The sequence below is a fragment of the Centropristis striata genome, chromosome 9, assembly GCF_030273125.1.
Source record: "Centropristis striata isolate RG_2023a ecotype Rhode Island chromosome 9, C.striata_1.0, whole genome shotgun sequence".
NCBI lineage: Eukaryota > Metazoa > Chordata > Actinopteri > Perciformes > Serranidae > Centropristis > Centropristis striata.
In genome coordinates, this window is record NC_081525.1 from 262250 (window position 1) to 276019 (window position 13770).

The following is a 13770-nucleotide window of genomic DNA, read 5'->3' on the forward strand; positions in this document are numbered from 1 at the left end:
TTAAATATAATCAACAAGCAAATGAAAAAGTTGTTTTGATCTCATTTGTTGTTGTTGATTGTTTACATGTTCCAGTGTGAGTCTAGTGTCTGATCTTCATTAAATAAAGCTAAACCTGACAGTGTTTACAGCCTTCAGACTGAACTGAGGGATCTGTGATGAGGCAGTAGGACCTGACAGGCTAAACTGAGGGCTAAGGCTCTGTGATGGGACAGAATGTGGCGTCATAACCGTGTGCCGTTGTGTCGCAGAGTGATGACAGTGGGTGTAAACATGGCGGAGAGAGAAGCGCTACAGAGACAGATCGAGCTGCTGCAGAGTGAGAACAACCTTTATTATCTTTATTATCTTTATTATCTTTGTTTATCTTTATTATCTTTATTATCTTTATGAAGTCAGAGACAGACAGACAGCTGGAGTCTCTCTGACGGTTACCGGAAGGGTTAAACAGGCAGACAGCCGGTAAATAACGGTAAATATTCTGTATTTACCTTTGTTTACTTCTGTTTAGTCAGTGTCAGAGTTAGACAGACAGAGAGAGAGACAACCTTTATTTAATTTATCTGTATTTACTTTATCCAGACAGACAGACAGACAGACAGACAGACAGACAGACAACCTTTATTTAATTTATCTGTATTTACTTTATCCAGACAGACAGACAGACAGACAGACAGACAGACAGACAGATCTGAACTCTCAGAGCCGGTAAATAACCGGTAAATAACCGGTAAATATTGTATATTTAGAGATATGAGGCTCATTTATTCTATATTAAGTTTTCAGTGAAGAAATAACTGACAGTTATACACGATACATATAGGTTAAAACTATACCTCCTATATATATATACTTATATGTTTATATATACTTAAAGTATGTCTATTATAATTTATATATAACTTATAAATAACTTATAGAACATACATATAAGTTCTATATTATAATTTATATATAAGTCCTATATAGGTTATATAATATATAACTAAACTAAATATATATGTTCTATAAGTTATTTATAAGTTATAAATAAATTATAATATAGAACTTATAACATAAAAGTTATATATAACCTATACATAAGTTCTATATAGGTCCTATATTATAAGTTCTATATCCAAACTCTTTGTGTTTGTTGTTGCCCGTTGGTGGAACCACTACGGGTTCCTCCCTCTCTACCTTTAGAACCTCCTGAAGACCTTCAGAGAGGAGCTTCTCTCCTAGACCAGAACACAACTCTCCTCCTTAAAGATCCTCTCTGGACCTGATTACTGCTACACTAACACCTCTTAGACCACTAGACCTTCTATATATATATATATATATATATATATATATATACATACACCTATACATACCTATACCTACTATATAGGTAATGATCATATTTTCTCCTCCACAGATCTGATCAATAAACACAAGAGTCTCCATGGCGACGCCCCGTTCACCAGAGAAGAGCCGGGCCCCGGAGCAGCACCAGCCCGGGGCCCCGGAGCAGCACCAGCCCGGGGCCCCGGAGCAGCACCAGCCCGGGGCCCCGGAGCAGCACCAGCCCGGGGCCCCGGAGCAGCACCAGCTCGGGGCCCCGGAGCAGCACCAGCCCGGGGCCCCGGAGCAGCACCAGCTCGGGGCCCCGGAGCAGCACCAGCTCGGGGCCTCGGCTCCGTCAGAGCGGCTCCGAGCCGAGGAGGCTGGAGGAAAACCTACTCCCTGAGCAACAGCCAGGCCCGGGCCCCTGCTGCACGGCCCCCAGCCTCCTCCACTGTTCATCAGCCCCACACCTCGGCCCCCAGCACCTCGGCCCCCAGCAACTTGGCCCCCTGCACCTTGGCCCCCAGCACCTCGGCTCCCAGCAGCTCGGCCCCCAGCACCTCGGCCCCCAGCACCTCGGCCCCCAGCAGATCAGGCCCCAGCAGCTCGGCCCCCAGCAGCTCGGCCCCCAGCAGCTCGGCCCCCAGCACCTCGGCCCCCAGCAGCCACAGCAGAGGAGAGGAGAGTCATGGTGCCAGTTCATCATCAGGGGCCCCTCCCCCCCAGAGGGAGGGGCCCCAGCTGAGGACTGAGACCAGAACCAGAGTCAGAGGGTCTTCAGTGAAGGGGGGCAGCTCTGGACCTTCACCGAGGACCAGAACCAGCTCTGAGAGCCGGGGCCCCGTCTCCGCTTCCTTTCTGAAGAAATCCAAGTTCACCTGGGTGAAGAGCCAGAGCGTGGGGGCGGGGCCTAAACTCTCCAGCCCCGCCCCCTCCCCCAGAGGAACCTCCTCCTCCTCCCCCAGAGGAAGCTCCTCCTCCCCCTTGTCGTCGATGAGGAGAACTCCGGCCAAGAAGACGGTCAGGAGGCTGAGCTCCGTCAGTCCGGCCTCCAGGACCTCCAGGTACAGATGAACAACGATTCTACAATATTATAATAGTCTTTAAATCATAACAAATCAAATAGTTCATCATATCTGGAAAAAAAAGTATTACTGGAGCCTTCTGCAGAGCTAACTGTCGCTAACTGTCGCTAACTGTCGTTAACTGCCGCTAACTGTAGCAAACTGTAGCTAACTGTCGCTAACTACCGCTAACTGTAGCTAACTGCCGCTAACTGTAGCTAACTGTTGTTAACTGTCGCTAACTATAGCTAACTGTCGCTAACTGTCGCTAACTGTCGCCAACTGTCGCTAACTATAGCTAACTGTCGCTAACTGTCGCTAACTGTCGCCAACTGTCGCTAACTGTCGCCAACTGTCGCTAACTATAGCTAACTGCCGCTAACTGTCGCTAACTGTAGCTAACTGTTGTTAACTGTCGCTAACTATAGCTAACTGCCGCTAACAGAGGCTCTTCTTAACGAGCTGCTCGTTAAGAAGAGTAAGAAGGAGTTTCTGGATTTGTCTCCAGTCGCTTTGTCGAAAAATAGTCGGTAAGGGGTCTGAAAAGTTATTAAGTTAGTAATGTTGCTATGTTGGGAACTTTTGTCTTTTTTGGTCATTTTGTCTTTTTTTTGTCATTTTGTGCCTTTTTTAGTCATTCTGTGTATTTTTTTGCTCATTTTGTGTCTTTTTTTGTCTTTTTTTTAGTCATTTTGTGTCTGTCTATGTTGTGGTTAATATTAAAATGTTTGAATATTAATCGATTAGTACCCCACGATTATCGAATAGTACTTTTGCCTGAAATGCACATCCCTACTCCAGGTACAGGTGGGTCTCCTCCTCCTCCTCCTCCTCCGGAGCTAAGACCCCCAGGAGGCCCCCAGCTCCGTCCCAGAGAGCTCAGGAGAAAGGAGGAGAGGGCCCCAGGAGGCTCCGAGTAGCCTCTACTCCTTCTCCCAAGATCAAGAAGGGATCTGGATCTGGATCTGGATCTGGTTCCTCGCTGAGCAGCCGCTACCGCTGGAAGGCTGGAGGTCAGGTTACCGTGGCGACGGGCCGCCGGTCAGCCTTCACCTGGACTCCTGGAGGAGTGAAAGGAGGACTTGCTGTTCCCCCGTCTGGTGCCTCCTCCTCCTCCTCCTCCTCCTCCTCCTCCCCTGCTGGGTTCAAGCTCCGCAGCAGGATGAAGATCATCAGGAGGTCTGTCAGCAGGTCAGTGACCAGCACTGACTGAGTTCCTCCAGCAGGAGGCAGCAGAGCACCGCAGGACACTTTATCACTGTTAAATACCTGAAAGTAGCTCCAGACCACCAGAGTATAAAACAAAGCAGCGTGGAGCCCTACTGTACATTTACCTCTAAAGTTCTGGCTGTAAACTCCATGAGGCCAGTTTCAGTTTGATGATGATATACCAAGTAAAACTGGAGACAAGCTCAAATAGATTTAGTATCAAATGATAGAACTGGATGGAACCCTCTTATATGGTAGATTTGACACCGTTGGTCACATTTGACACATTTAACATTCTTTATTGAGCATGATAGTGTTTTGAAAGTTAAAAAAAGATTAAAAATCACATTTTATGTTGGACTAAAGGACTAAAAAAGACACAAAATTACCAAAAAAGACACAAAATGAATAAAAAAGACAAAATGACAAAAAAAGACACAAAATCACCAAAAAGCACAAGACACAAAATAACAAAATAAAGACACAACAACAGACAAAAAATGACCAAAAAAGACACAAAATGACTTACAAAGACATGAAAAGGATTAAAAAAAGAACAAAATAGCCCTGTAAGACTCCATAGAGTTAATACAGGCCTGACGTTGTTACCAAGGTTAGAATAGTTTTGGATTTTTCATCAGTTTTAGTTTTAATTTCGTTGTGATTTTTTGTTTTCAAATTCAGTTTGTTTTAGTTAGTTTTTAGAGTGAGTTTGCTAGTTTTAATTAGTTTTTATTTTTGCGAAATTGCTTATTTTAGTTTAGTTTTTGTTAGTTTTAGTGTTAGTTTTTGAACCACAAAATACAGTTTCAGTTGGTTATCGTTTTTTAAAAACTCTCTTTATTTTTATTTCAGTTAACGAAAATGTTTTTTAATTCTAGTTTGGTTATTTGGTTAGTTTGGTTACTATAATAACCTTGTGACTAACGGAGCTCTGCTCTCTGTCCTGGACCACAGCCCAGCGGGGCCTGAGAGGGGGGCCGGGGGCCCCGCCCGGGGCCGGGGCCACAGCTGGCCCCTGAGGAGGACCCCGTCCAGGGAGCTGGTCTCTTTTGGTCGACACAAGCTGAGACGTCTGGCAGGTAAGAAGCTGAGAGTTCCTCTACAGCAGCGTTCTCCACCGTTCTTCAGTCATGTTCCACTGTGTTCTACCTTATTATTACTACCTTATTACCTCTATCAGTCATGTTCTACCTCATTATTACTACCTTATTACCTCTACCAGTCATGTTCTACCTCATTATTACTACCTTATTACCTCTATCAGTCATGTTCCACTGTGTTCTACCTCATTATTACTACCTTATTACCTCTATCAGTCATGTTCTACCTCATTATTACTACCTTATTACCTCTACCAGTCATGTTCTACCTCATTATTACTACCTTATTACCTCTACCAGTCATGTTCCACTGTGTTCTACCTCATTATTACTACCTTATTACCTCTACCAGTCATGTTCCACTGTGTTCTACCTTATTATTACTACCTTATTACCTCTATCAGTCATGTTCTACCTCATTATTACTACCTTATTACCTCTACCAGTCATGTTCTACCTCATTATTACTACCTTATTACCTCTATCAGTCATGTTCCACTGTGTTCTACCTTATTATTACTACCTTATTACCTCTACCAGTCATGTTCCACTGTGTTCTACCTTATTATTACTACCTTATTACCTCTACCAGTCATGTTCCACTGTGGAACATGTTCTACCTCCTAATAACAGGACAGAGAGGTAAACAGAGTCTGATTTATTAACCTTTGGAACTGATAAACACATACAACATTCAAACATTTTAAATGTTAATAATCATGACTACATTTATTACAAATACTGCTCATCATTAAAATGTGGAGATTCAAACTGATGTAGTAAAAACATATCAGCATTTAAACTATAACTGCTACGCTTCAACCACCACTCACCTGTCAGTTCTCAGGTGATTGACAGGTGATTGACAGGTGATTGACAGGTGATTGACAGGTGATTGACAGGTTGGGTCCAACCATCCTGGTATGTGGAGTTCATTTTATGAACTTATACTTATATTTTCCTAAAATATTTATTACATAATTATTTTTTAAGGATATTTGCATGGATGCTACTTTTTAAATGTATATTTTGAATCTCACGGGCCCCTGGGGGGCCGCGGGCCCCCATTGAGAACCAGTGTTGTGTAGAAGCTGGAACATGTCCAGAGTCAGTGACCGGCTGCAGCCATGTGGGGGCGCTGTGGTCGTTACCACGACAACCAGCCTCTGCAGCAGGAAATCACATCACAGTCAACTCATTATAACCAAGTTAGTCTAATGAATATACTCTTTATGTATATTAAATATAGGTAACTGATGTTAATAGGTAATAATCTTTTAATACCTCCATAATGTTTATATTATATTATATATATATATTTAATCCAGTGAGACACACATCAGCTGTGTCCACCACCAATAGACCTAGATAATATAGTATATATTATAGTATATATAGATATATATAATATAGTATATATATATATATATATATATATCATAGTATATATAGATATATATAATATATATTATAGTATATATAGATATATATAATATAGTATATATTATAGTATATATAGATATATATAATATAGTATATATTATATAGATATATATAGATATATACTGGCTGTTTGAGGCGAGGACTGAAAAATAGATGAGTGTGAACCTATTTTAACCCTCTGAACTGAGACAGAGCAGCTTCAGTGTTTTTATTCAGTTTTTGTGTCCCTGTCAGATTGTTTTAACCCATAGGACCCTATGGTGACGCCCTCGTTACAAACACTTTATATCTTCTAGAATCTAAGATTAAACCCATTTAACAGTTCTAGTGTCCTGTTTTGCATTTAACTTGCTCTGACCATATTTCCTGTCACAATTTTGATATAATAGATGCAAACAAAAAGGCAAATGGTTATTTGTTTTTATTTATTATTATTTTGTTACTTAAAAGCAAATCTGAAAAATAATTTATTGTTGAACAGCATTATTAATGTCACAATTTTGATAAATGTTGCGGAGATGCAAATAAAAAGTCAAATTTGTGTTTCTGTAAGCAGAAAATGTGTCTAGTTTATTCAGTTTAAAAACAAAAATATTATGAACACAAATTCCATCAACGCCCAATGTAACGTTTATTACAGATCTTTGACATTTAGGGGTGGTATTTGTTTAAAACATGATAAATGTGTTCTATGTGGTCCACTTGGTCCGTGGTATATCCCCATAATGTCCCTTTAAGGATTACTGGGTCCTTATGGTCCAGCTGGGCTAATAAGGAAACATCTTCATCAACTCTGTTGTGCAGAACACCAGTTATAATGACGGCAAATTACAATAGAGCACTTGAGTTGAATTTCTTTGATAATTCTATTTTGCAAATATCCCAAGTGCCCAAAAGTGTAACCAATATATGCATACATATTTAAGTAACTGGATTTTTGCATTACAAACTCTCCTTTCTTCTCTAGCCCACAAAATGACCAGAAAAAGACATAAAATGATTAAAAAAGACAGAAAAATTACCAAATAACATCATACAAAGGCATGCAATTACCGAAAAACTACTTAAAATGACCAAAAAGGGTTGAGGTTTCTTCTACTTTTAATCCTCTGAACCCCAACAAGGTGTTTCACAATGTTTTTTACTTATCGCAGCCTTGTATTTATATATATATATATATATATATGTGATGCTGTCACATTGTGACGTTGTGATGCTGTGACGCTGTGACGTGACGCTGTGATGCTGTGATGTTGTGATGCTGTGATGTTGTGACGCTGTGACGTTGTGACGATGTGACGTTGTGACGTTATGACGCTGTGACGTTGTGATGATGTGACGTTGTGATGTTGTGACGCTGTGATGTTGTGACGCTGTGATGTTGTGACGCTGTGATGCTGTGACGTTGTGATGTTGTGACGCTGTCACGTTGTGACGTTGTGATGATGTGACGTTGTGACGTTGTGACGTTGTGATGATGTGACGCTGTGATGCTGTGACGTTGTGATGTTGTGACGCTGTCACGTTGTGACGTTGTGATGATGTGACGTTGTGACGTTGTGATGATGTGACGTTGTGACGTTGTGATGATGTGACGCTGTCACGTTGTGAAGTTGTGATGATGTGATGATGTGACGCTGTGACGTTGTGATGTTGTGACGCTGTGATGCTGTGACATTGTGATGTTGTGACGCTGTCACGTTGTGACGTTGTGACGCTGTGACGTTGTGATGATGTGACGTGATGTTGTGATGCTGTGATGCTGTGACGTTGTGATGTTGTGATGCTGTGACGTTGTGATGATGTGATGCTGTGATGTTGTGACGCTGTCACGTTGTGACGTTGTGATGATGTGACGTTGTGACGCTGTGACGTTGTGATGTTGTGACGCTGTGATGCTGTGACGTTGTGATGTTGTGACGCTGTCACGTTGTGACGCTGTGACGTTGTGATGATGTGACGTGATGTTGTGATGCTGTGATGCTGTGACGTTGTGATGTTGTGATGCTGTGACGATGTGATGTTGTGACGCTGTGATGCTGTGACGTTATGATGTTGTGACGCTGTCACGTTGTGACGTTGTGATGATGTGACGTTGTGATGTTGTGATGCTGTGACGTTGTGACGTTGTGACGCTGTCACGTTGTGATGATGTGACGTTGTGATGTTGTGACGCTGTGATGCTGTGACGTTGTGATGTTGTGATGCTGTGACGTTGTGATTCTGTGACGTTGTGATGCTGTGACGTTGTGATGCTGTGATGCTGTGATGTTGTGATGATGCAATGTTGTGACGCTGTCACGTTGTGACGATGTGATGTTGTGATGTTATGACACTGTCACATTGTGATGTTGTGACACTGTGACGTTGTGATGTTGTGATGTTATGATGCTGTGACGTTGTGACAATGTGACGCTGTGATGTTGTGACGCTGTGACGTTGTGACACTGACGTAATGTTATGACGATGTTGTGACGTTGTGATGTTGTGATGTCATGGTGACAGTTTGTGGTTTTGAGGATCATTGAGTTTTCCGTCTGATAGATGTTTTTTCTAGAGTATTCTTTATGTGTTTGGTGAACAGCTGATTGGTCCTGAGGCCGTCCCAGCAGAGGACAGTGGGAGTCTCAGTGGGTCTCTGTGGGTCTCTGTGGGTCTCAGTGGGTCTCTGTGGGTCTCAGTGGGTCTCAGTGGGTCTCTGAGGGTCTCAGTGGGTCTCTGAGGGTCTCTGTGGGTCTCTGTGGGTCTCAGTGGGTCTCTGAGGGTCTCAGTGGGTCTCAGTGGGTCTCTGAGGGTCTCAGTGGGTCTCTGAGGGTCTCAGTGGGTCTCCGTGGGTCTCTGAGGGTCTCTGTGGGTCTCTGTGGGTCTCTGTGGGTCTCTGTGGGTCTCAGTGGGTCTCAGTGGGTCTCTGAGGGTCTCAGTGGGTCTGAGCTCTGTGCTGCTGTCAGTCCAGATCCTCCAGCTCTCTGAGAGGAGGAGGAGGAGGAGGAGGAGGAGGAGGAGGAGGAGGAGGAGGAGGAGGAGGAGGAGGAGGAGGAGGAGGAGGAGGTTAATTGATTGCCCAATTCAGCCGTGATGGGGAACAAGTGGCGATAGCGGGTAATTTGCAGGCTGGAGGAGGAGGAGGAGGAGGAGGAGGCGGTTAGCTGCTATCAGCTCCTCCTGCTCTCCTCCACTAGATAAAAAGGAGCTAATGCATAATTATCCTTTTGCAAATTGGATTGTTTTAACGAAGTGTAGAATATAAGGTAACCTGATGGAAAGCAATCATTGTTTTTACAGCCCCTCCAGCCTCCGGTCATTGTGCTGTAGCCTCCACGCCTCCTGCTCTAATCTCCTCTCAATGGAGTCACAAGACATTAGAGGAGCCATCACTATTAACATTAGGCTTTATTCCTCCCCGTGGCTCCTCTTTCTCCTCCTCGAACTTTCTGTCTCTCCATCATCAGACCTGATGGTCCTGCAGCAGCAACACATGCATCTCTAATTAAAGCTGCTTTCAAATGGGACAAAGACTTTAACGTGTTTAAGGAGGAAATCATTTCCACATTTCTACCATTAAAACCTGTTGGGGCGCTGTTGTTATTCTACCATTAAAGACGGGGGGCGCTGTTGTTATTCTACCATTAAAGACGGGGGGCGCTGTTGTTATTCTACCATTAAAGACGGGGGCGCTGTTGTTATTCTACCATTAAAGACGGGGGGCGCTGTTGTTATTCTACCATTAAAGACGGGGGGCGCTGTTGTTATTCTACCATTAAAGACGGGGGGCGCTGTTGTTATTCTACCATTAAAGACGGGGGGGCGCTGTTGTTATTCTACCATTAAAACCTGTTGGGGCGCTGTTGTTATTCTACCATTAAAACCTGTTGGGGCGCTGTTGTTATTCTACCATTAAAGACGGGGGCGCTGTTGTTATTCTACCATTAAAACCTGTTGGGGCGCTGTTGTTATTCTACCATTAAAGACGGGGGGCGCTGTTGTTATTCTACCATTAAAGACGGGGGCGCTGTTGTTATTCTACCATTAAAACCTGTTGGGGCGCTGTTGTTATTCTACCATTAAAACCTGTTGGGGCGCTGTTGTTATTCTACCATTAAAGACGGGGGCGCTGTTGTTATTCTACCATTAAAGACGGGGGGGCGCTGTTGTTATTCTACCATTAAAGACGGGGGGCGCTGTTGTTATTCTACCATTAAAGACGGGGGGCGCTGTTGTTATTCTACCATTAAAGACGGGGGGGCGCTGTTGTTATTCTACCATTAAAGACGGGGGGCGCTGTTGTTATTCTACCATTAAAACCTGTTGGGGCGCTGTTGTTATTCTACCATTTAAGACGGGGGGCGCTGTTGTTATTCTACCATTAAAGACGGGGGGCGCTGTTGTTATTCTACCATTAAAGACGGGGGGGCGCTGTTGTTATTCTACCATTAAAGACGGGGGGCGCTGTTGTTATTCTACCATTAAAACCTGTTGGGGCGCTGTTGTTATTCTACCATTAAAGACGGGGGGCGCTGTTGTTATTCTACCATTAAAGACGGGGGGCGCTGTTGTTATTCTACCATTAAAACCTGTTGGGGCGCTGTTGTTATTCTACCATTAAAGACGGGGGCGCTGTTGTTATTCTACCATTAAAGACGGGGGCGCTGTTGTGTTATTCTACCATTAAAGACGGGGGGCGCTGTTGTTATTCTACCATTAAAGACGGGGGCGCTGTTGTTATTCTACCATTAAAGACGGGGGCGCTGTTGTTATTCTACCATTAAAGACGGGGGGCGCTGTTGTTATTCTACCATTAAAGACGGGGGCGCTGTTGTTATTCTACCATTAAAGACGGGGGGCGCTGTTGTTATTCTACCATTAAAGACGGGGGGCGCTGTTGTGTTATTCTACCATTAAAGACGGGGGGCGCTGTTGTTATTCTACCATTAAAGACGGGGGGCGCTGTTGTTATTCTACCATTAAAGACGGGGGGCGCTGTTGTTATTCTACCATTAAAGACGGGGGCGCTGTTGTTATTCTACCATTAAAGACGGGGGCGCTGTTGTTATTCTACCATTAAAGACGGGGGGCGCTGTTGTTATTCTACCATTAAAGACGGGGGGCGCTGTTGTTATTCTACCATTAAAGACGGGGGGCGCTGTTGTTATTCTACCATTAAAGACGGGGGGCGCTGTTGTTATTCTACCATTAAAGCGGAAAGAGGATACGTTGTTTTGTAGTATTTGTAGTTTTTTTCCACCTATTTTCGGTGTCTTGGCCAATGAAATGCATCAGAATACATGTGGGAGTGTTGCAATGCATCATGGGACTTTTCCAGAACTTTGAAATCATCACCAAAAAGACACAAAATGACCAAAAAAAGACACAAAATGACAAAAAAAAAGACAAAATGACAAAAAAAGGCACAAAAAGACAACTGCACTGTAACAAAACCAACAGTTGTTTTTATGGTAAAAACCAGCAGCAGAACTTTACCGTAATAAATACGGTGCAACTTTTTTTTTAATATTACGGTAAAATGATATTAGCACTGTTGATTTCATGTTTCAGATTGTCATTTTATTCCATATTTTACTGTAAAAAATAAAAAGTTTTTACATCAAAAGAAACGCTGTTCTGCCATATAATTGACAAGAAAATACTTTATAAATGCTGCATAAATTAAAGATTTTACATTAAATATTACAGTATATTTCTGTTAGAGATATGGTGTTTAGTACATTTAACAGCGAGAAAAAGTATTTTTACAAAAGATAAATGCAAAAATGATGCTTGTTTATATATTACAGTATATTTGTGCTACAAACACGGTGCCAGAGTATTTTACAGTGGAGTAATTTATTTTAATAAATAAATTAAACTGTAAAAAACTCTGTTCTGGCTGATATATACATTAACAGTGTTTCATTGTTGCTGAAACTGAATTAACTCATTTATCATTTTACGTCTTTTACTGTCGTGGTTTAGCAGTTTTTCACCCTAAAATCTACAGACATTTTTTACAGTGTAGTATGTAGAGTGTTAGAGTAAATATTAGGGTAGGGAGTAGCTAAGACTTGTTTAGTGTTTTATTTCTGTATATTGACAGAAGAGATGGATATCACACATGATGAATATCTGATTGAGAAAGCCATCAGTAGGAACTGGGGAAAGGAAACACCACCAACGAAGGATCAATGGATAACAATGGTGGAAGAAATCTTTTTAATGGATAAATTGACACGTATGTTGAGGCTGCAGGAAGCACAACTGGACAGGAAATAGGAAAAAGAAGGAGCCTATACAGGAGATTGTAAGAATAGTGTGCTCTCCCAAGGCAGCTTTGTGTTTGGTTTGCTTGTATTTGTTTTAATAGTTGCAAAAATGTGTCAATAAAAACTGAAGGGACAAAAAAAAAGGAATGTTTTCAGGCTGAGAGAGTCTGAGAGCAGAGTGATGCTGAGGAAGACGGAGTGAGGAGAGCTGCTGCAGCCGTCTGCTGCTCCGATAAGAGGCGCTAATAAAGAGCAAATTGAATTACTAATGATGGGAAGCAGAGTCGCTATAGATGAGCCCGTTAAAACCAACCTTATGACCACACACACACACACATGATAATACACTCACAAACAATGTTTCTTCATTTCCTGCTGCTCTGCTCCGTCCGACCAGCCGCCGCTCTCTGAGCTGCTCTCTCTATCTGGGGTTTAATTTAAAGAGGGCATAAACCTAAGTAAGCAGTTAGGCTGTAATGAATCGAGGGGTGTGTGTGAATGTATATATCTGTGTGTGTGTGTGTGTGTGTGTGCAGAGACAGCCATGTAGCCAGATAATCTAATAAAGCAGATAAATGTCAGAGCGGACAGAACAGAGAGGATAGTGCTGAGCCGAGCGGCTTCAGGCCCCATGTGACGCTGCTGCAGGTCTCTCTAATCTTATTCTGCCTCCTGACACTTCGTCTCCATTTATAAATCACTTTCTGAAAAATAAAATGTAAAATGAACATCAGCAAATAGTACTTACAAGATATTAAAACGTCAGAGGAGCAGACTGCTGGTTAGTCCGCTCATTATTCTCTCCACAACTCCTCTATCATCTATGTAATATATATATATATATATATATATATATATATATATATATATAATCCACTCAGTTAACATGTTAGACCAGCAGTAGGGCGGTTAGTTAACATGTTGTTTCAGTCAGATTTCTTCCTGTTTGTGTCTCTTTTTAAAACGAGTTAGTGTTCTAAACAGCAGATGGAAACCTTTTTCTGCATAATATCAGAAACATTTAATCACGTGACTGATTGTTGAAGTTGTCCAGTTTGATCTGATTCCTGAAGACAGATTTTCTTTATTCTCTCTTCTTCTTCTCCTGTTAACGGACAGATCAGCACATCACTGCCCCCTGCTGACTGAGGGGCGGTACTGCAGCTTTGTTTATTTGCTCTGAACCAGATGATGGAAACTCACTGACTCACATTTCAACATTTAGCTTCAGATTTCAGTTTGACTTTAACAGAAACAGGCTGGTGTGTTTACGTTAGAGCTGCAAAATTAATCTAATTTTAATCGTGATCACGATTTTGGCCGCCACCATTAAATTAACCTGATCGTCGGCGATATTTCCATTTTAAAATGCGTCTCTCGTGT

The 13770-nt window shown here is 42.4% G+C and overlaps 1 protein-coding gene across 1 annotated transcript in view; it reads left to right on the forward strand.

Annotated features, from left to right (window-relative positions):
* Window positions 1-272: 272 nt before the first annotated feature.
* The window catches only part of zc3h3 (zinc finger CCCH-type containing 3), an 80310-nt gene continuing 66812 nt past the window's right edge, over window positions 273-13770 (forward strand). Inside the window, exons 1-4 of the mRNA XM_059341154.1 lie at window positions 273-319; window positions 1403-2375; window positions 3177-3566; window positions 4542-4666. Of these exons, the coding sequence (XP_059197137.1) occupies window positions 274-319; window positions 1403-2375; window positions 3177-3566; window positions 4542-4666 (1534 nt within the window). The 5' untranslated portion in view covers window position 273. The remainder of the gene's footprint in view (window positions 320-1402; window positions 2376-3176; window positions 3567-4541; window positions 4667-13770) is intronic.